General features: G+C 42.6%; 1 protein-coding gene across 1 annotated transcript in view; it reads left to right on the top strand.

The window, feature by feature from the left end:
- Positions 1 to 13,284, top strand: part of PRKAR2B (protein kinase cAMP-dependent type II regulatory subunit beta) — a 55,715-nt gene extending 42,431 nt beyond the window's left edge. The window contains exons 5-11 of the mRNA XM_033162111.1: positions 5,881 to 5,987; positions 7,688 to 7,841; positions 8,057 to 8,158; positions 8,923 to 8,997; positions 11,199 to 11,264; positions 11,450 to 11,588; positions 13,019 to 13,284. Of these exons, the coding sequence (XP_033018002.1) occupies positions 5,881 to 5,987; positions 7,688 to 7,841; positions 8,057 to 8,158; positions 8,923 to 8,997; positions 11,199 to 11,264; positions 11,450 to 11,588; positions 13,019 to 13,152 (777 nt within the window). The 3' untranslated portion in view covers positions 13,153 to 13,284. The remainder of the gene's footprint in view (positions 1 to 5,880; positions 5,988 to 7,687; positions 7,842 to 8,056; positions 8,159 to 8,922; positions 8,998 to 11,198; positions 11,265 to 11,449; positions 11,589 to 13,018) is intronic.
- Positions 13,285 to 14,112: the final 828 nt, after the last annotated feature.

Below are 14,112 nucleotides of genomic sequence, written 5' to 3'. Positions count from 1 at the left end.
CAGCCAGCAGCCTTCCGAGAGGAACTGCAGCCAGCCCGCCCCCGCGGTCCCACGACCCAGCCGAGGAGTCCTGGCCTCCAGTGCCCGTGCGGGGACGCGTCTGAAGGCCCCCTTCCTGCCCCCATCCTTCCTGTCTCCCAGGTGCCTCTGGATGCCGCGGGGTCCCACATAGCTGCCAACCCCAGAGCTCCCCTGTCCGCCCCAAGGCCGCCTCCCACGCTAGGAAGACTCCCGGAGCTGGGCAGGGTTGGTCCCGCCAGGCAGGCTTGGGGGGGGCGGCCTCTCCCATGGACGCCTGCTTCGGAGGCGGAGGCGGGGTCTTCAAAGTTCCCCCTCCCACTCGCCCAGCTCCATCTCTTCCCGAAGGAGCGCACGCGCCTCAGGCGCGCTCCCCGCCAGAGCCCTCAGCTGAGCTGCGCCACCTCTACTGCGTCCCCACTGCCTCCGAGCCCCGCTGCCCCGCTGTTCAAGGCCAGGTGATCCTGGATACGCCCCTGAGCAGCGCCCTCAGCCTCCGGAGGGCGGGCCACCGGCCAGCTGGAGGGCGGTCGCTTCCGCTGGCCAGCTGGAGAAGTGGGCGGGCGTATCTGCCCCAGAGTCCCAGAGCCGCGGCAGCCATGTAAAAGAGCCGCATGCGGCTCCGGAGCCGCAGGTTGCTGACCCCCGGTCTAGGGTATATAGCAATGCCAATATCCCTTTCCTGTCCACCTGCATCTCTTTCCTTGCAGGCTGAATGCCAAATTACCACCAGAGTTGTGTATGCTCAGCAAGTGCTGAACTTGTGTATAGCTCCTGGCTCTGTTTCAGCATCTGATCCACGTTTGCTGTGGAAATTTGGCACAGGGTAGCTTTTTGTAACGCTTTGTGGAAGGCGTCCTGACAACACAACTTTGGAGGTAAATCACCATTATGGCACATAAAAATTTGGAGACATTGATTCTGTTTTACAGTACCATACTTTTGAAGCAAGAAGGAATTGTTCACACATTTTGGCTTGCAAACTGTGTATGTGTGTTGTATGTGTACTAGATATTCCCCCTCCCCTTGCCATGTAGTATTTCACAGCATTTTGAAATAAGCTTGTGTATAGCTGAATTCTTTATAAATACTACATTACAGAGCCCTGAATTTTAATTACTTTTCCTCCACTTTGAGGTCGAATTTTATCTGAAGAGCGCAAGTAAACAGCGTTCCCTTGTATTAGATCTTTCTTAGAAAGCAAGCAAATGGTGACTTACGGATTAGTCAGAACCATTTTGCTTCAGTATGCAATCTATTTGCATAACATGGGAACAAAGCACCATCTATACTGAAATGTGCTAAGGGATTTTGCGGCAGCAGCAGGGATGACGAAGCCTGTGGCATCTATTACTCGAACCGATGCAAGGTCTTAAGAACATTTACAAGGCTTAAATGCAGGGGAAGGAAACGCAGGATGTCTATAGAACATATCCAACAGTTTGAGAAAGCGAAAGGTCAGTTTGGCTGGTACTGAAACCATAGGGGAGAGAAGGAGATTTGTGGCGGGGTAGGAAGGCTCAGTGAGAAGAGGCGGGGAAGCTAAGTAAGTGTTGGCAGAAGGAAAGCACATTGTTGGCTGTGGACCTAAATACAGGAACCTGAGGGAAGAATAGATGGAGTCAGACACAATTCTGAAGAAAAGATGGGCAGAGAAGATAGACTGTTTTAAATTAGGAAGGTGTGTGTAGCAGGCAGGGAGAGAGAAAATCAAGGGTACTGATCTGCTCAGGGTCCTGACTAGGAGCTAGGATGGTGGAATAAAGGCAGGCTTTACTATTCATTGGGATAATAAGCAGGAACTTGAAGACACAACGGAACGCTGAGAAATAAGGTTGAAGAAAGTTGGGGGAGGGGATGTTGTGACTAAAGGACTAGAAACAAAAAGGCCTGTGGGGTGTTGGCAGAAGGGGGGGGTGTAAAGACCAGGGAGTTTAGAAACTGGGGGCCAGAAAGCCAACGGGGGAGCATAAGATGGCAAGGTCCACATCTTGAGAAAGCTCCTGTATTTTTAAGGGCCACATAGAAGTTGAAAATCTGCCAAGCATAACCTTTCCCATCGCTGCAGCATTATGATAGGAAAGGCTGCACTCAGTGACATCTCTCCTTCTAATTCTGCTTTTATGGGATGTTGAGGTCTCCCAAGTGACAATGTTTACAATTGGGATGGCCCCTAGCATGAGGCAAGTAGTGTCCAAACCCAATGAAAACATTGAGAGCAGGTCATTGGCAAGGAGCCAGGCTAGCTAGTAAGCACACAAGAATAAATAAATGAAAAATTCGTGTTATGCTGTTAGCCAGAAGTACCATTTTCAACAGGACGCGGGTGGCGCTGTGGGTTAAACCACAAAGCCTAGGGCTTGCTGATCAGAATGTTGGCGGTTCGAATCCCCGCGACGGGGTGATCTCCTGTTGCTCGGTCCTAGCTCCTGCCCACCTAGCAGTTCGAAAGCATGACAAAGTGCAAGTAGATAAATAGGTACTACTCCGGCGGTAAGGTAAATGGCGTTTCCGTGCGCTGCTCTGGTTCGCCAGATGCAGCTTTGTCATGCTGGCAACATGACCTGGAAGCTGCACGCCGGCTCCCTCGGCCAGTAACGCGAGATGAGTGCCGCAACCCCAGAGTCGGACATGACTGCACCTAATGGTCAGGGGTCCCTTTACCCTTAGCTTTACCATTTTCAACACACACACACACACACACACACACACACAAACAAACACACGAATGAAATTCCCTGTCTGGTATGCCAGAATGTTGAGATAGGTAGATTAGCTAACTTAACTTTGCTCTTTTTGCTTTCTTAATTTCAAATTCTAAACAATTCTACTGAATACTTAAATACAGTATGTGCTTATTAAGAGAGACAGATTTATTACGTATTTTGTCTTGAATGTCTTATTGCAAGAGACAACTGCTATGCTTTTTAGTTCTGGATCATACAGTACCAGAACCTTGATGCCTGCCCATAAGACAAGCCTAGAATGAGAGACTCGGGTGATATGAGCAGGTTTTAGGAATTGTCTTCATTGCGAGATTTTGCAGGCGATCCAGGTCTTGGGTCTGAGCCTGGGCCAGTTAATAGAGTCCTAGATGAGAACCATGAGGCTTAGAGGTATCGAGGGGGGAAGTGTGTTGGAGGAAGAGGGGAAACTATCTTTGTATATTTATTAGAAATTCATATGAATGGTTTTATTGTGGATTTTTTTTAAAATGTTTTTGGTTAAATATTTTCTTGAATTAGAAAAGTGCATACGGTGTCTCAGTTTTCCACTAATAAAATATTTTCTACAGATCAGTTATATTCGATGTGAGACACTAATGTTATAGACGGTATAAGTTTGGGAAGAACAGAAGGAGAGAGAGAGAGAGAGAGAGAGAGAGAGAGAGAGAGAGAGAGAGAGAAGGTTGGGGTAGTAAACATATTGTGGGTTTTTGTAAAAAAATTTGTTGTTTCCATTTGCTGTACAGTCAAACCTCGGCTCCCGAATGCTGAAAACCCGGAAGTAAATGCTCCGGTTTTCGAACATTTTTCGGAACCTGAACGTCTGATGCAGCTTTCGCTTGAATGCAGGAAGCTCTTACAACCAGTTGGAAGCCGCACCTTGGTTGTTGAACGTTTTGGAAGCTGAATGGGCTTCCAGAACAGATTACGTTTGACAACCGACGTTTGACTGTACAGTGGTTAGAGCAGGCTTCCTCAACCTTGGCCCTCCATATGTTTTGAGACTATGGTTCCCATCATCCCTGACCACTAGTCCTGCTAGCTAGGGATCATGGGAGTTGTAGGCCAAAAACATCTGGAGGGCCGAGGTTGAGGAAGCCTGGGTTAGAGCAGTGTTTTTCAACCACTGTTCCGTGGCACACTAGTGTGCCGCGAGATGTTGCCTGGTGTGCCGTGGGAAAAATTTGTTTATTTGATTCCTATTCAAGAGAATTACTTTATATATAGTCAATATAGGCACAGAGTTATTTTTTTAACATTTTCTAATGGTGGTGTGCCTCGTGATTTTTTTCATGAAACAAGTGTGCCTTTGCCCAAAAAAGGTTGAAAAACACTGGGTTAGAGCATATGGAGCAGTAAAGAAATGGTCTAAATAAATCAAGATTATCCATCTTTGTGGATACTTTTTGTGTGCACAAAACCCTCATAGTGGATGTTGCCGGAAGTGTTTTGTGCATCTTATTATCTTATACATGTGACATGATAGGACACACATGCAGCCCAGGGTTTGGCTGGCTGGCTGGCTGGCTGGCTGTGGTGTAACAATTTTCCCTGCCTGAAAGTTGCCGCCTTTTTTGGCAGTGGGGATGAAACTCTGGCTGTGTGTCTCAATCTTCCCACGGCTTCTATATTATGGCTTTGGACCCTAGCCTTGGCTCAGCATGCCTTAAACCCTTTCACATTGCTGGTTTGCAGTGGTTTTTAAGCCTCCCCCCCCCTTTTCATTGACAAACTGATTATTCTTAACTGCTTGTGTTTTGCAGACCACTTTTTCTTAAATTGGATAGCCAAATGGGTCTTTGAATCTACTGGAGCTGATTGCACTGCATAAAAAAGGCAATTTCCTTTTGGTTAAAATTTAAAATTTGAACAGGAAAAATGGGCTCCCTCTTTGACATGTGCTGAAAAATTTCAAGTGAACAAGTTTTCTCCAGCATTTTCCTCTTTATTTTCATTGGCATGGGCTTTTTGTGGGGGTGGGGGTGGGAGTCCTAGGATGTGTCTAGCAATGGACAAACAATGCCATTTCAGTTCCCTTGAGAGGCTACCAGAAACTACCAGTGCACTGTATGAAGCTTGCCTTTGTTGTAATTGATGCCACTTTAAAAAAAAAAGCACATCACTTCATAACAGTGTTCCTGAATTGAGTATCGTTGGGGAGGGAGTGTGGAAGAGGAAGATGCTGAAGTTATTGACCATAGTCTAGGAAAGGGTTACAGATTACAGACCAAAATTTAGCTGATACCCTTTCTGTGTGTTGCGTTTTGGTGAAATACCGATTTTATGCTGCTGTGTTATCTGAGTTCAATACAAACCAAGCTATAAAGAGAAAGCAAACATTTAAACTAACTGGTGAAATTGGCCATGGTAGATTTTAAAGGTTTTTTTTTTTAGAAGTTACGTTTTCCGTTATAATTTGTCACATACAATCATTTAAGAAGCACACTCTTGAGTGCATTATGTTGGAGAGGCCCTATCTATACAATAAATGGCCTGGAGGGCCGGTTTGTTTTTCATTTTCAGGCGGAAAGGACCACAGTCTTACATCTAGAAAGTCAAGGAAAATAATTGTTCAGGTGCACATGAGCCCAAGACTGAAGCCTGAAGCAAACATAATACAGTATACTGTCAATTTCTTAATCATAGTTAAAAGATCAGGAACAGGCTGAGTGCTCACCCCCTGCTTCCTTTTTGCCTATCTTCATCTGCATTATTATTATGTCTGCACTGTGCTGATCAGGTTTAATTCTACCCTTGGTAAGCCAGCTTCAGAATCTGCTTAGAGAGAGAATGCTGTATCACAGCTGACACTAGAAGAGGAAAGGAGGAAAAATTTCCTTCAGAGAGGGTAGGCATGAGTTAGAGGGAGCCTGTCTCCTCCTCTGCATCACGTCTAAAGCAGACCTAAGTGCCAGTGTAATAAACTAAAAAAACACAACCTGGACATGCATGTCACAACGGGTCACAAAAATGAGCCAGGTTCCCCCCCTTTTTTTAAGTCTCAAGTCATTGCATTTGAGAGTAGCATTTAAATTAGCTTCTTGGATAGACATGGGGATCATGGAACTGCTCTGAGCTCTTGGAAAGAAAAGTGAGCAATAAATGCAATAAATGAATGAATATTCTTGATTAACAGGAGCAGATGTCTCAGGTATTAGATGCCATGTTTGAGAAGTTGACTGAAGGAGGGGAGCATGTCATTGATCAAGGTGATGATGGTGACAACTTCTATGTAATTGATCGGTAAGTGTTTTTATTTTATTATATGTACAGTGCGGTTGTGTGGAGGGCCTGAGAGTCCCAACATTATTTGGAGAAAACCTGCAATACTTTATTTACACTTTTTATTTTCCCAATTTATAAACTGCTTCATGGCACTAAGCCATCTAAGTGGTCTACAATATAAAAATGAGATAAGTGTTTCTAAAAGCAACAAAACCTTCCTTACAAACTCTTAAACCAATAAACGCATTTCTACAGATGTACAATTAATATTCCGTCAATGACTGAGGAAGACTTCTTAGAAATGTGTTCAGCACTCACCTGGGCATCATGATTCCAGGGGGCTTGTCTAATTTCAGCTGGTAATTGATTCCGGGGTGCTGGAACTGCAACACTACAAGCCTGGTTTCTGTTGAAAACTAAACATACCTCTGGGGCATGTAGTACTGTCAGCGGTGCCTTGGGTAGGAATCTACAGGGTTATGTGGTCTCTTCGGTCTCAATGCTAAAAGCAAAACCTGGAAAAGGCACCTGGGAGCATACTGGCAGTGTAGCAGAAGTGTTCTATGGTGTCAATGTGATGCCCCTAAATATCTAATAAGGGGAATATTATGCAAGTATCCATACCTGCACCGCCTTTATTCGGCCATATTTCCCTTTGCCCCTGCCAGAGCAATAGTTGCAGCATCTTCTTCACTGGCACCCAATATACTTCCAAGGCAAACAAACCCCCACCACACACAATGGGCAGAGAAGGCACAGGCCTATGCGCCTCATGCTTTTTAGGGGTTCCACGACAATGGATTAAAATAATATTGATTTGATGTGGAAAGAAAATTACAATCAAGCTTTCTTAATTCAATGTTATCCCACTAGAGAGAGTGCATGAGGACCCCCCCCCCCGAGCTTTTGACTGCCTCCATAGGGTCAGCACTGCACACAACACACACTGCACACAACACACACTGCACACAACACACACTCCTCCATGCAAATCAAACCCAATCGTGCTCCTCCCAACTTCCACTTCCCGACCACAGCCCACCTGTGTCACTGACAGAGGACCTCTGATTTGCCTTGGCTGTTTGCATTATAAATGGCCATGCATGGCAGAAATCAGATGAACAAAAAGTATTCTCTATGAGCAACATAGTGTGCACAATCCAGTAAATTAACCATGCCAGTTGTGATTATGTCCATAGATTGCATTCATACATGTATCATACAGACACTCTTGTAACAGAGCCGGGATGGGCTTGGGGTTCCTATTGAATGTAGATCCAATAGCAAGGCCAGGTAGTTTAACATGTAAAGTGGCCTATTGACAAATAAGACTATGCTCCACCTAAAAAAATAAGAAAAGTATTAGAAGTTTACTTTTTGTTGGTGTGAGCTCGGTTGAGATTAAGAAGCAGTTTAAGCCAGTGTGCTTTAGTAAATAACAGAGAGATAGAGCTAGGAGACCGGATTCAAATCCTTGCTATACTGGTAACACTGTGGATGTTGTGGATTTCATCATCTCTGCTGTGGTTCCGCATTGTACAGTGGGGGGGAAAAATGAATGCTGCAGAGGTAAGTGTTAAATTTTGGGGCCACACCCCACCCCTTAATTCTGATAAGGAAGGATGCATTTTTGATGTAAGCAATATCAGCATTTCTTTTATTTTAAAATTTCCAGCATTGCACACTCAATCTGTGTTCACTTTATGTTTATCTTATAGAGGGACTTACGATATCTATGTGAAATGTGAAGGTGTTGGAAGGTGTGTTGGCACGTATGACAACCGGGGGAGCTTTGGTGAGCTGGCTTTAATGTACAATACACCCAGAGCGGCTACAATCATCGCTACCTCTCCTGGTGCTGTGTGGGGTTTGGTAAGTTTGTATTTCCTTCGGACTTGTCCTATCAGTGGGTTTTTAAAATATATATGTGTGTGTGTGTGTGTGTGTGTATGTGTGGTCCAAAATCGACTTAAGTATACACAAATGTTTGCTTAGCTGCTGTGTTTAAATAATCGCACAAATCGTTGTTTTTAACCTGCCATTTTAACTTTGAACTTTAATACAGTTTTCTTTTCTTTTTTTTAAAGGACAGAGTCACATTTCGAAGAATTATTGTAAAAAACAATGCCAAAAAGAGAAGAATGTATGAAAATTTTATTGAGTCGTTGCCCTTCCTTAAGTCTTTAGAAGTAAGTTATGTTATTAGTATTGTTTAATTTACTCTAACACAGTTATTTTCCTTCTCTTTTACTTCAAAAAGGTGGGGTGTTGGTTGTTTTTTTTTGCAAATACATTTTGGTGTAATTAATTCAACATCTGGAATAATAATGGGGAATTAATTTTTTTAACGAACGTTGTGCATGCCTTTAATAGATTTGCTATAAATAAAAACTGTTTTACTATGAGGTTTGTTTTTGTACTCCAGTGATCCTTACTTATCATGTACATATTCTGTTTCCAGGTATCTTGTCCATTGCAAGTCTCCATCCCTATTTTTGTCATTTGGTGTGCCTCTTTAAATATTTTGGTTGGCTATATATACATGTTAGCCACAGTTGCTTTTCTTCAGGTTTCAGTCCATTGCCTTAATTCTCCGTGTCCATAAGCCATGGGTAGCAAACTTCAAGCCTGGGTGCCAAATGTTCGTTCACCAGACTGTTCGATCTGGCCCTCTGAACTCTTCCCAGGCCACAAATGTTCTTGCCTGGCTGCAGTATGTCATTGAACTTTGATAATGTCTTTTGCTTGTCTGGTTGGAGGGCAAAGAAAGGTGTGTGACTGTGTGCAGAAACTAGTCTCCTATCAAAACATAACATCCCTCATGAGATCCTCAGGAAGTATCCTCAGGCAGTAGAAAAGAGAAGCACACATATCTCCATATTTACCTGTGCAGTGTTGGAGGTTATGCATATATATATGTTAGCAAAATTCATCTTCCTTTTTTTGGTTAAAGCTTTCGGAACGTTTGAAAGTGGTGGATGTGATCGGCACCAAAATATACAAAGACGGAGAACAAATCATTGCTCAGGTATGCCTTTGTGTTCTGTTTGGCTAGTTATTCAGTAAGTATAATGACTTTATCTGCAAGCACATCAACATAAAAGCATATTGAACAGCCTCAAACGTTGAAGGACTGAATTATCTGACATACAAGAAATAGCTGTGTAATCTAAAAGGCAATTACAATGAACACTGGAGTTCTGGGAAATGAATTCAAAAGATAATTTGAATACCAATAATTAAACAAGTGAAGATGTACATAAATTATGCAGTCAAAGGTGTCTCTTTATCTTATTGTATGAAGCCATGTGATAAACCACCTGTGGTTTAGCTGCTTTTGTTTTATTTTTGAAACATACATGATAGCCTTTTAAATTCTTTTCCTCCAGGTGAAATTGCCTGTACAAAACAGCAGTGTAATTACTTCAGCATTAGCTTACACAGACCTCCTACTTTGCTTCTCCATGGACTTTCTAGACTACTGGACTACTTGATAAGGCCCCTTCCCATCCCTAACCCTGTGGAAAAGCAAAAAAATGTTTATGCATCCATGCTTGTGTGCCTTTCTCTTTTTGCCTGGAGAGGGTGACCCATGGAAGGGAGGGAGAAGCAACCAGAGGGGGTGATGCCCATGGCACACCCCTAAAAATTCCAAATGGGCCCATGGGCCCCAAAAGGTTGGTGGCCACTGCCCCATCCACTTCCTGTGACTTCATGCACAGGCTTTTAGCAGGCTCTTCTTCTCTTTGGGTGAATTATGCCACAAAAAGCTGTTCTGCAGAGTGATTTTTTTTTGGGGGGGGGGAAACATTTTGCTTTATTATATCTCTATACCATACTGGCCAAGTTCAGATACTATGCTAAGCCAGGATTTAGCATTACGGGGAATGATCCTGCCTAAACCACGGGCCTAAGAAAATAAGAAGAGCGCTATTGGTTCAGCATTCCATCTTCTTCCACTGCGACCTGCCAGATTGCTTAAGGGAAGCCCCCAAGCAGGGCATGAGCACAAAAGTAATCACTTATCATACCCAGCAAATATTATTCAGAGGCATACTCTAATAAGCTTTCTTTTGAAGTAGGTAAGCTAAAGGTAAAGGACCCCTGGACGGTGAAGTCCAGTCAAAGGCGACTCTGGGGTTGCGGCGCTCATCTCGCTTTCAGGCTGAGGGAGCCGGTGTTTGTCCACAGACAGCTTTCCAGGTCCTGTGGCCAGCAGGACTAAACAGCTTCTGGCACAACGGAACACTGTGACCAAAACCAGAGCACACGGAAATGCTGTTTACCTTCCTGCCACAGCAGTACCTATTTATCTACTCGCACTGGTGTGCTTTTGAACTGCTAGGTTGGCAGGAGCTGGGACAGAGCAATGGGAGCTCGCTCCATTGCGGGGATTCGAACTGCCGACCTTCCGATCGGCATGCCCAAGAGGCTCAGTGGTTTTAGACCACAGCACCACCCGCGCCCCTTTTGAAGTATGAACCATGGACTCAAGGAACTGTGGTTTGTTCTAACTGTGCTTAGTTAACGAACCAGGACATCAAACGGTGAGCCTAATTTCTTAGCCAGGCTAGCTGCAACAGCTCCTCTGTGTCATGATTACTGTTGGCCTTGGAAAAGTAGTCTCTCTGTTGTTCTGAGCAGGATGCACAAAGTAAGCTTACCATTTTTCTTGGCATAGTCCTTGAGAATAGTTAGTGAAGGAACACGTAGAGAAGGTACTGTTCCCCCCGCCCAATTCGGCGCCTGTTTAATTTTTTTTTTCCACCTGGGAGAATCTCATTGTTTGTGCATGGTTTATTTCCACCAATTCTCAGAGAGAACACTGTGAAGAGGACCCTTCTGGATTAGTTGCAGGCAGCTGAAGCTCTGGCAAGCTGCTGTATCTGCCGCTGCCCCACCCTTCCAGGCCCTGGCCGTTCTGCTTCTGCTTCCTACTTTACCCCAAATTGATATTTGAGGATTGACTGAAGGAAATAACAGCTGAATTACACATTATGCATTCAAAACGCATGGGAACAGACCCAGCATTAATTAGGCTTGTTTTGATTATAAGGATGTGGAAGCTGCTCAGTTGTTTATGAGAAAAGGAAAGGATAATTTCGCACTGTCACACTGATAAATGTTTTTGCTTTTACATTGTTCGTATGCTTTTTTTTCTTTTAAAGCAATAGAACTACTAAATAACTACACACATGTTTCTCATGCGGGGTTGTTTGTTTTAAACAGGGAGACATGGCCGACTGTTTCTTTATTGTTGAATCTGGAGAAGTGAAAATCACAATGAAAAGAAAGGTACATATTGCGTTAATGTAACTGAAAAAACTTGAAAGGTTTTCTGCTGCTTTACATGGTAACAAGAGCATTTGTGCAACTTTAATGGCATATTTCATTTATCACAATGTATTGAATATTATATGGGCTGTAACCCATTGTTTGATACATGTCTGACTGTTTTCTTTTGCTTCTGTACCTTTTAGGGTAAGCAGGAGGTAGATGAAAATGAAGCAGTGGAGATTGCCAGGTACACTAGAGGACAGTATTTTGGGGAACTTGCTCTTGTAACTAACAAACCTCGAGCTGCCTCAGCATTCGCACTCGGTACAGTCAAGTGTTTAGGTAATGCAAAGTTTTTTTATTTGCTTTATTTTATGTAGTAAAGAGAATACTGCAGTTTCTGTTGGCAAGCATGCATATTCTGTAATACATATTTTCTTATACCATAAAGCCAAATTTCATTAGTTGCATTAAGTTCAATCAACATATTAGAACTTAACCTGTGCCTACTGCTTAAGATACCTGGTGATATTAGAACAATCCCTTTATTTACAATATTATGAACACAGAAGTATATGAACACCTTTCAACATATTATTCAAAAGCTGTATTCATGTGTATGGAAACTGTACTCTGTGGTCCTCAGAAACCTTAAGGATATTTTACTTCCTTGAGAAATTAATATTTGTACTCACTGCAAGCTTCGAGGGGTGACATACTTCTCTAACAGTGGATTCAGAGCTAAAATGATTTGAGCAATTGAATACATATTACTATTACTACAATTATTAATTATTATTTGTTAGTTGTAAGTTGTTAATTATTAATTATATTTGTACCCTGCCCATTTTTATTGAATAAACACCCAAATACTCTTCAAAGTATTCATACCAAATGGATATAAAGGAAAATGAATTAGCCCCACAGTGAGACTTTCTATTATTATTATTATTATTATTATTATTATTATTATTCAGATTGACACATTAGAGCAGGAGTGGACAACTTTTTTTCCCTGTTGAGAAACGCATTCCTTTGGGGGGGGATGATTTGTCAGAACCACACGATGCTGGTGTTGGGCAAAATGAGGTTGCCCACCTTTGTGTTAGAGAAAGCAGTGCAAACACCATCACCATCACCTCTGTTACTCTTCATCCTGAAAGCTTTGGAATACGAAGCTAGATCCAAATATCTCTGCACCTAAAACATATTTTAAAAAATGATGATGATGATGTAGCTTTACTCATGAAAATGACTCAAAAGTGACTGGCAAACAAAATAGAAATACTTTTGAAGATGGACAGGGATTTCTCAAAACAAAATAAAAAATTTAAAAAAATTCCTTCAGTATCTGAAGAAGTGTGCATGCACATGAAAGCTCATACCAAGAACAAACTTAGTTGGTCTCTAAGGTGCTACTGGAAGGAATTTTTATTATTTTTTATTTTGTTTTGACTATGGCAGACCAACACGGCTACCTACCTGTAACAGGGATTTCTCAGTTGCAATAGCTAATGTGCTACTTCATATGCTGCTGTAGGAGGTCTCCTGGCTGTAGATTGAAGGCTTTTTTTGAGGACCACAGAGACTGCAGTGGGAAAAGCACAGTTGGTGCATGCAAGGACATGGCCATTTTAATCTCGCCGCGCTCTTTCCAGTTGTACTGATTTTAAACGTGTGCATTTTAAACAATCTTCCTATTATCATCTAGATTTGGCAAAGCGAATGTTGGGACTTCTTCATTCTCTTTCTTTCCCCCCCCAAATTTTTAGTTATGGATGTACAGGCATTTGAAAGGCTTTTGGGACCTTGTATGGAAATAATGAAAAGGAACATTGCGAACTATGAAGAACAGCTAGTTGCTCTCTTTGGAACAAACATGGACATTTCCGATCCCAGTGCATGAAGTGCAGAACGAAGCCACACGATCTGTTAATGAGAAATAGCACAGTAGTGGTTAGTCCACTGATAAATGTGTCTATCTTTCTGTAGATGCTAAGCATTTTTCTGTGATTTTACAGGGGATTGGGTTTGTTGGCATTTTATTTTATTTTCCCAACTTTTATTTGCGTGTTTTTACACTGCCGTTCAAGTGCAGGGGTCCCCAAACTAAGGTCCGGGAATCAGCGTGTTTTTACATGAGTAGAATGTGTGCTTTAATTTAAAATGCATCTCTGGGTTATTTGTGGGGCATAGGAATTCATTCATATTTTTTTTTCCAAAATATAGTCTGGCCCCCCACAAGGTCTGAGGGACAGTGGACCGGCCCCTTGCTGAAAAAGTTTGCTGACCCCTGTTCAAGTGTATAAGTAAACACGGTTGAGAAATTATTCTGTTGGCCTAACCTTGAAGGGTTGAGCCCACCAGTAACTCAGCTTCTAGGTAACACTCCTAAAAGATCAAACCCATAAGTCTTTCATTTTTTCAACGGGAATTTGCAATCTTATGTGCTGTTTTTGGGTAATAACCATTTGACACCTCTAAAAAAAGACCATGTCTTCTATAATAAAGTTACTAACATTTCCTTTAAAGAAGTCCATGATTGCAATCCAAACTGTTTGTGCATACTAGCATGTCTCTTTATTTTATTCCCCGCCCCCCACCCCAAGGAACGGGTCTTTGCTTTCTACTTTTGGAGAAACATGTTTGTTGGTAAATAGCAGTGGTGGCTGTTAAGAGAGCCCCCTGCTTCACCTAAATAGTACAGAACCCTTTGAATGGCAGCATATCTGTGGAATAAATGCATTCCTGCTTGTTAAATAGTTAATGGTTTTTGTTAAAATATCTGGAGGTAAAAAGAATAAATAGGTGTTGGTGGGGTATTTGCCACTGACATAAACTAAAGTCAGGGTTTCGTCCATATGTC

Source organism: Lacerta agilis, chromosome 10 (assembly GCF_009819535.1).
Source record: "Lacerta agilis isolate rLacAgi1 chromosome 10, rLacAgi1.pri, whole genome shotgun sequence".
NCBI lineage: Eukaryota > Metazoa > Chordata > Lepidosauria > Squamata > Lacertidae > Lacerta > Lacerta agilis.
This window is presented reverse-complemented; position numbering and strand designations above follow the sequence as displayed.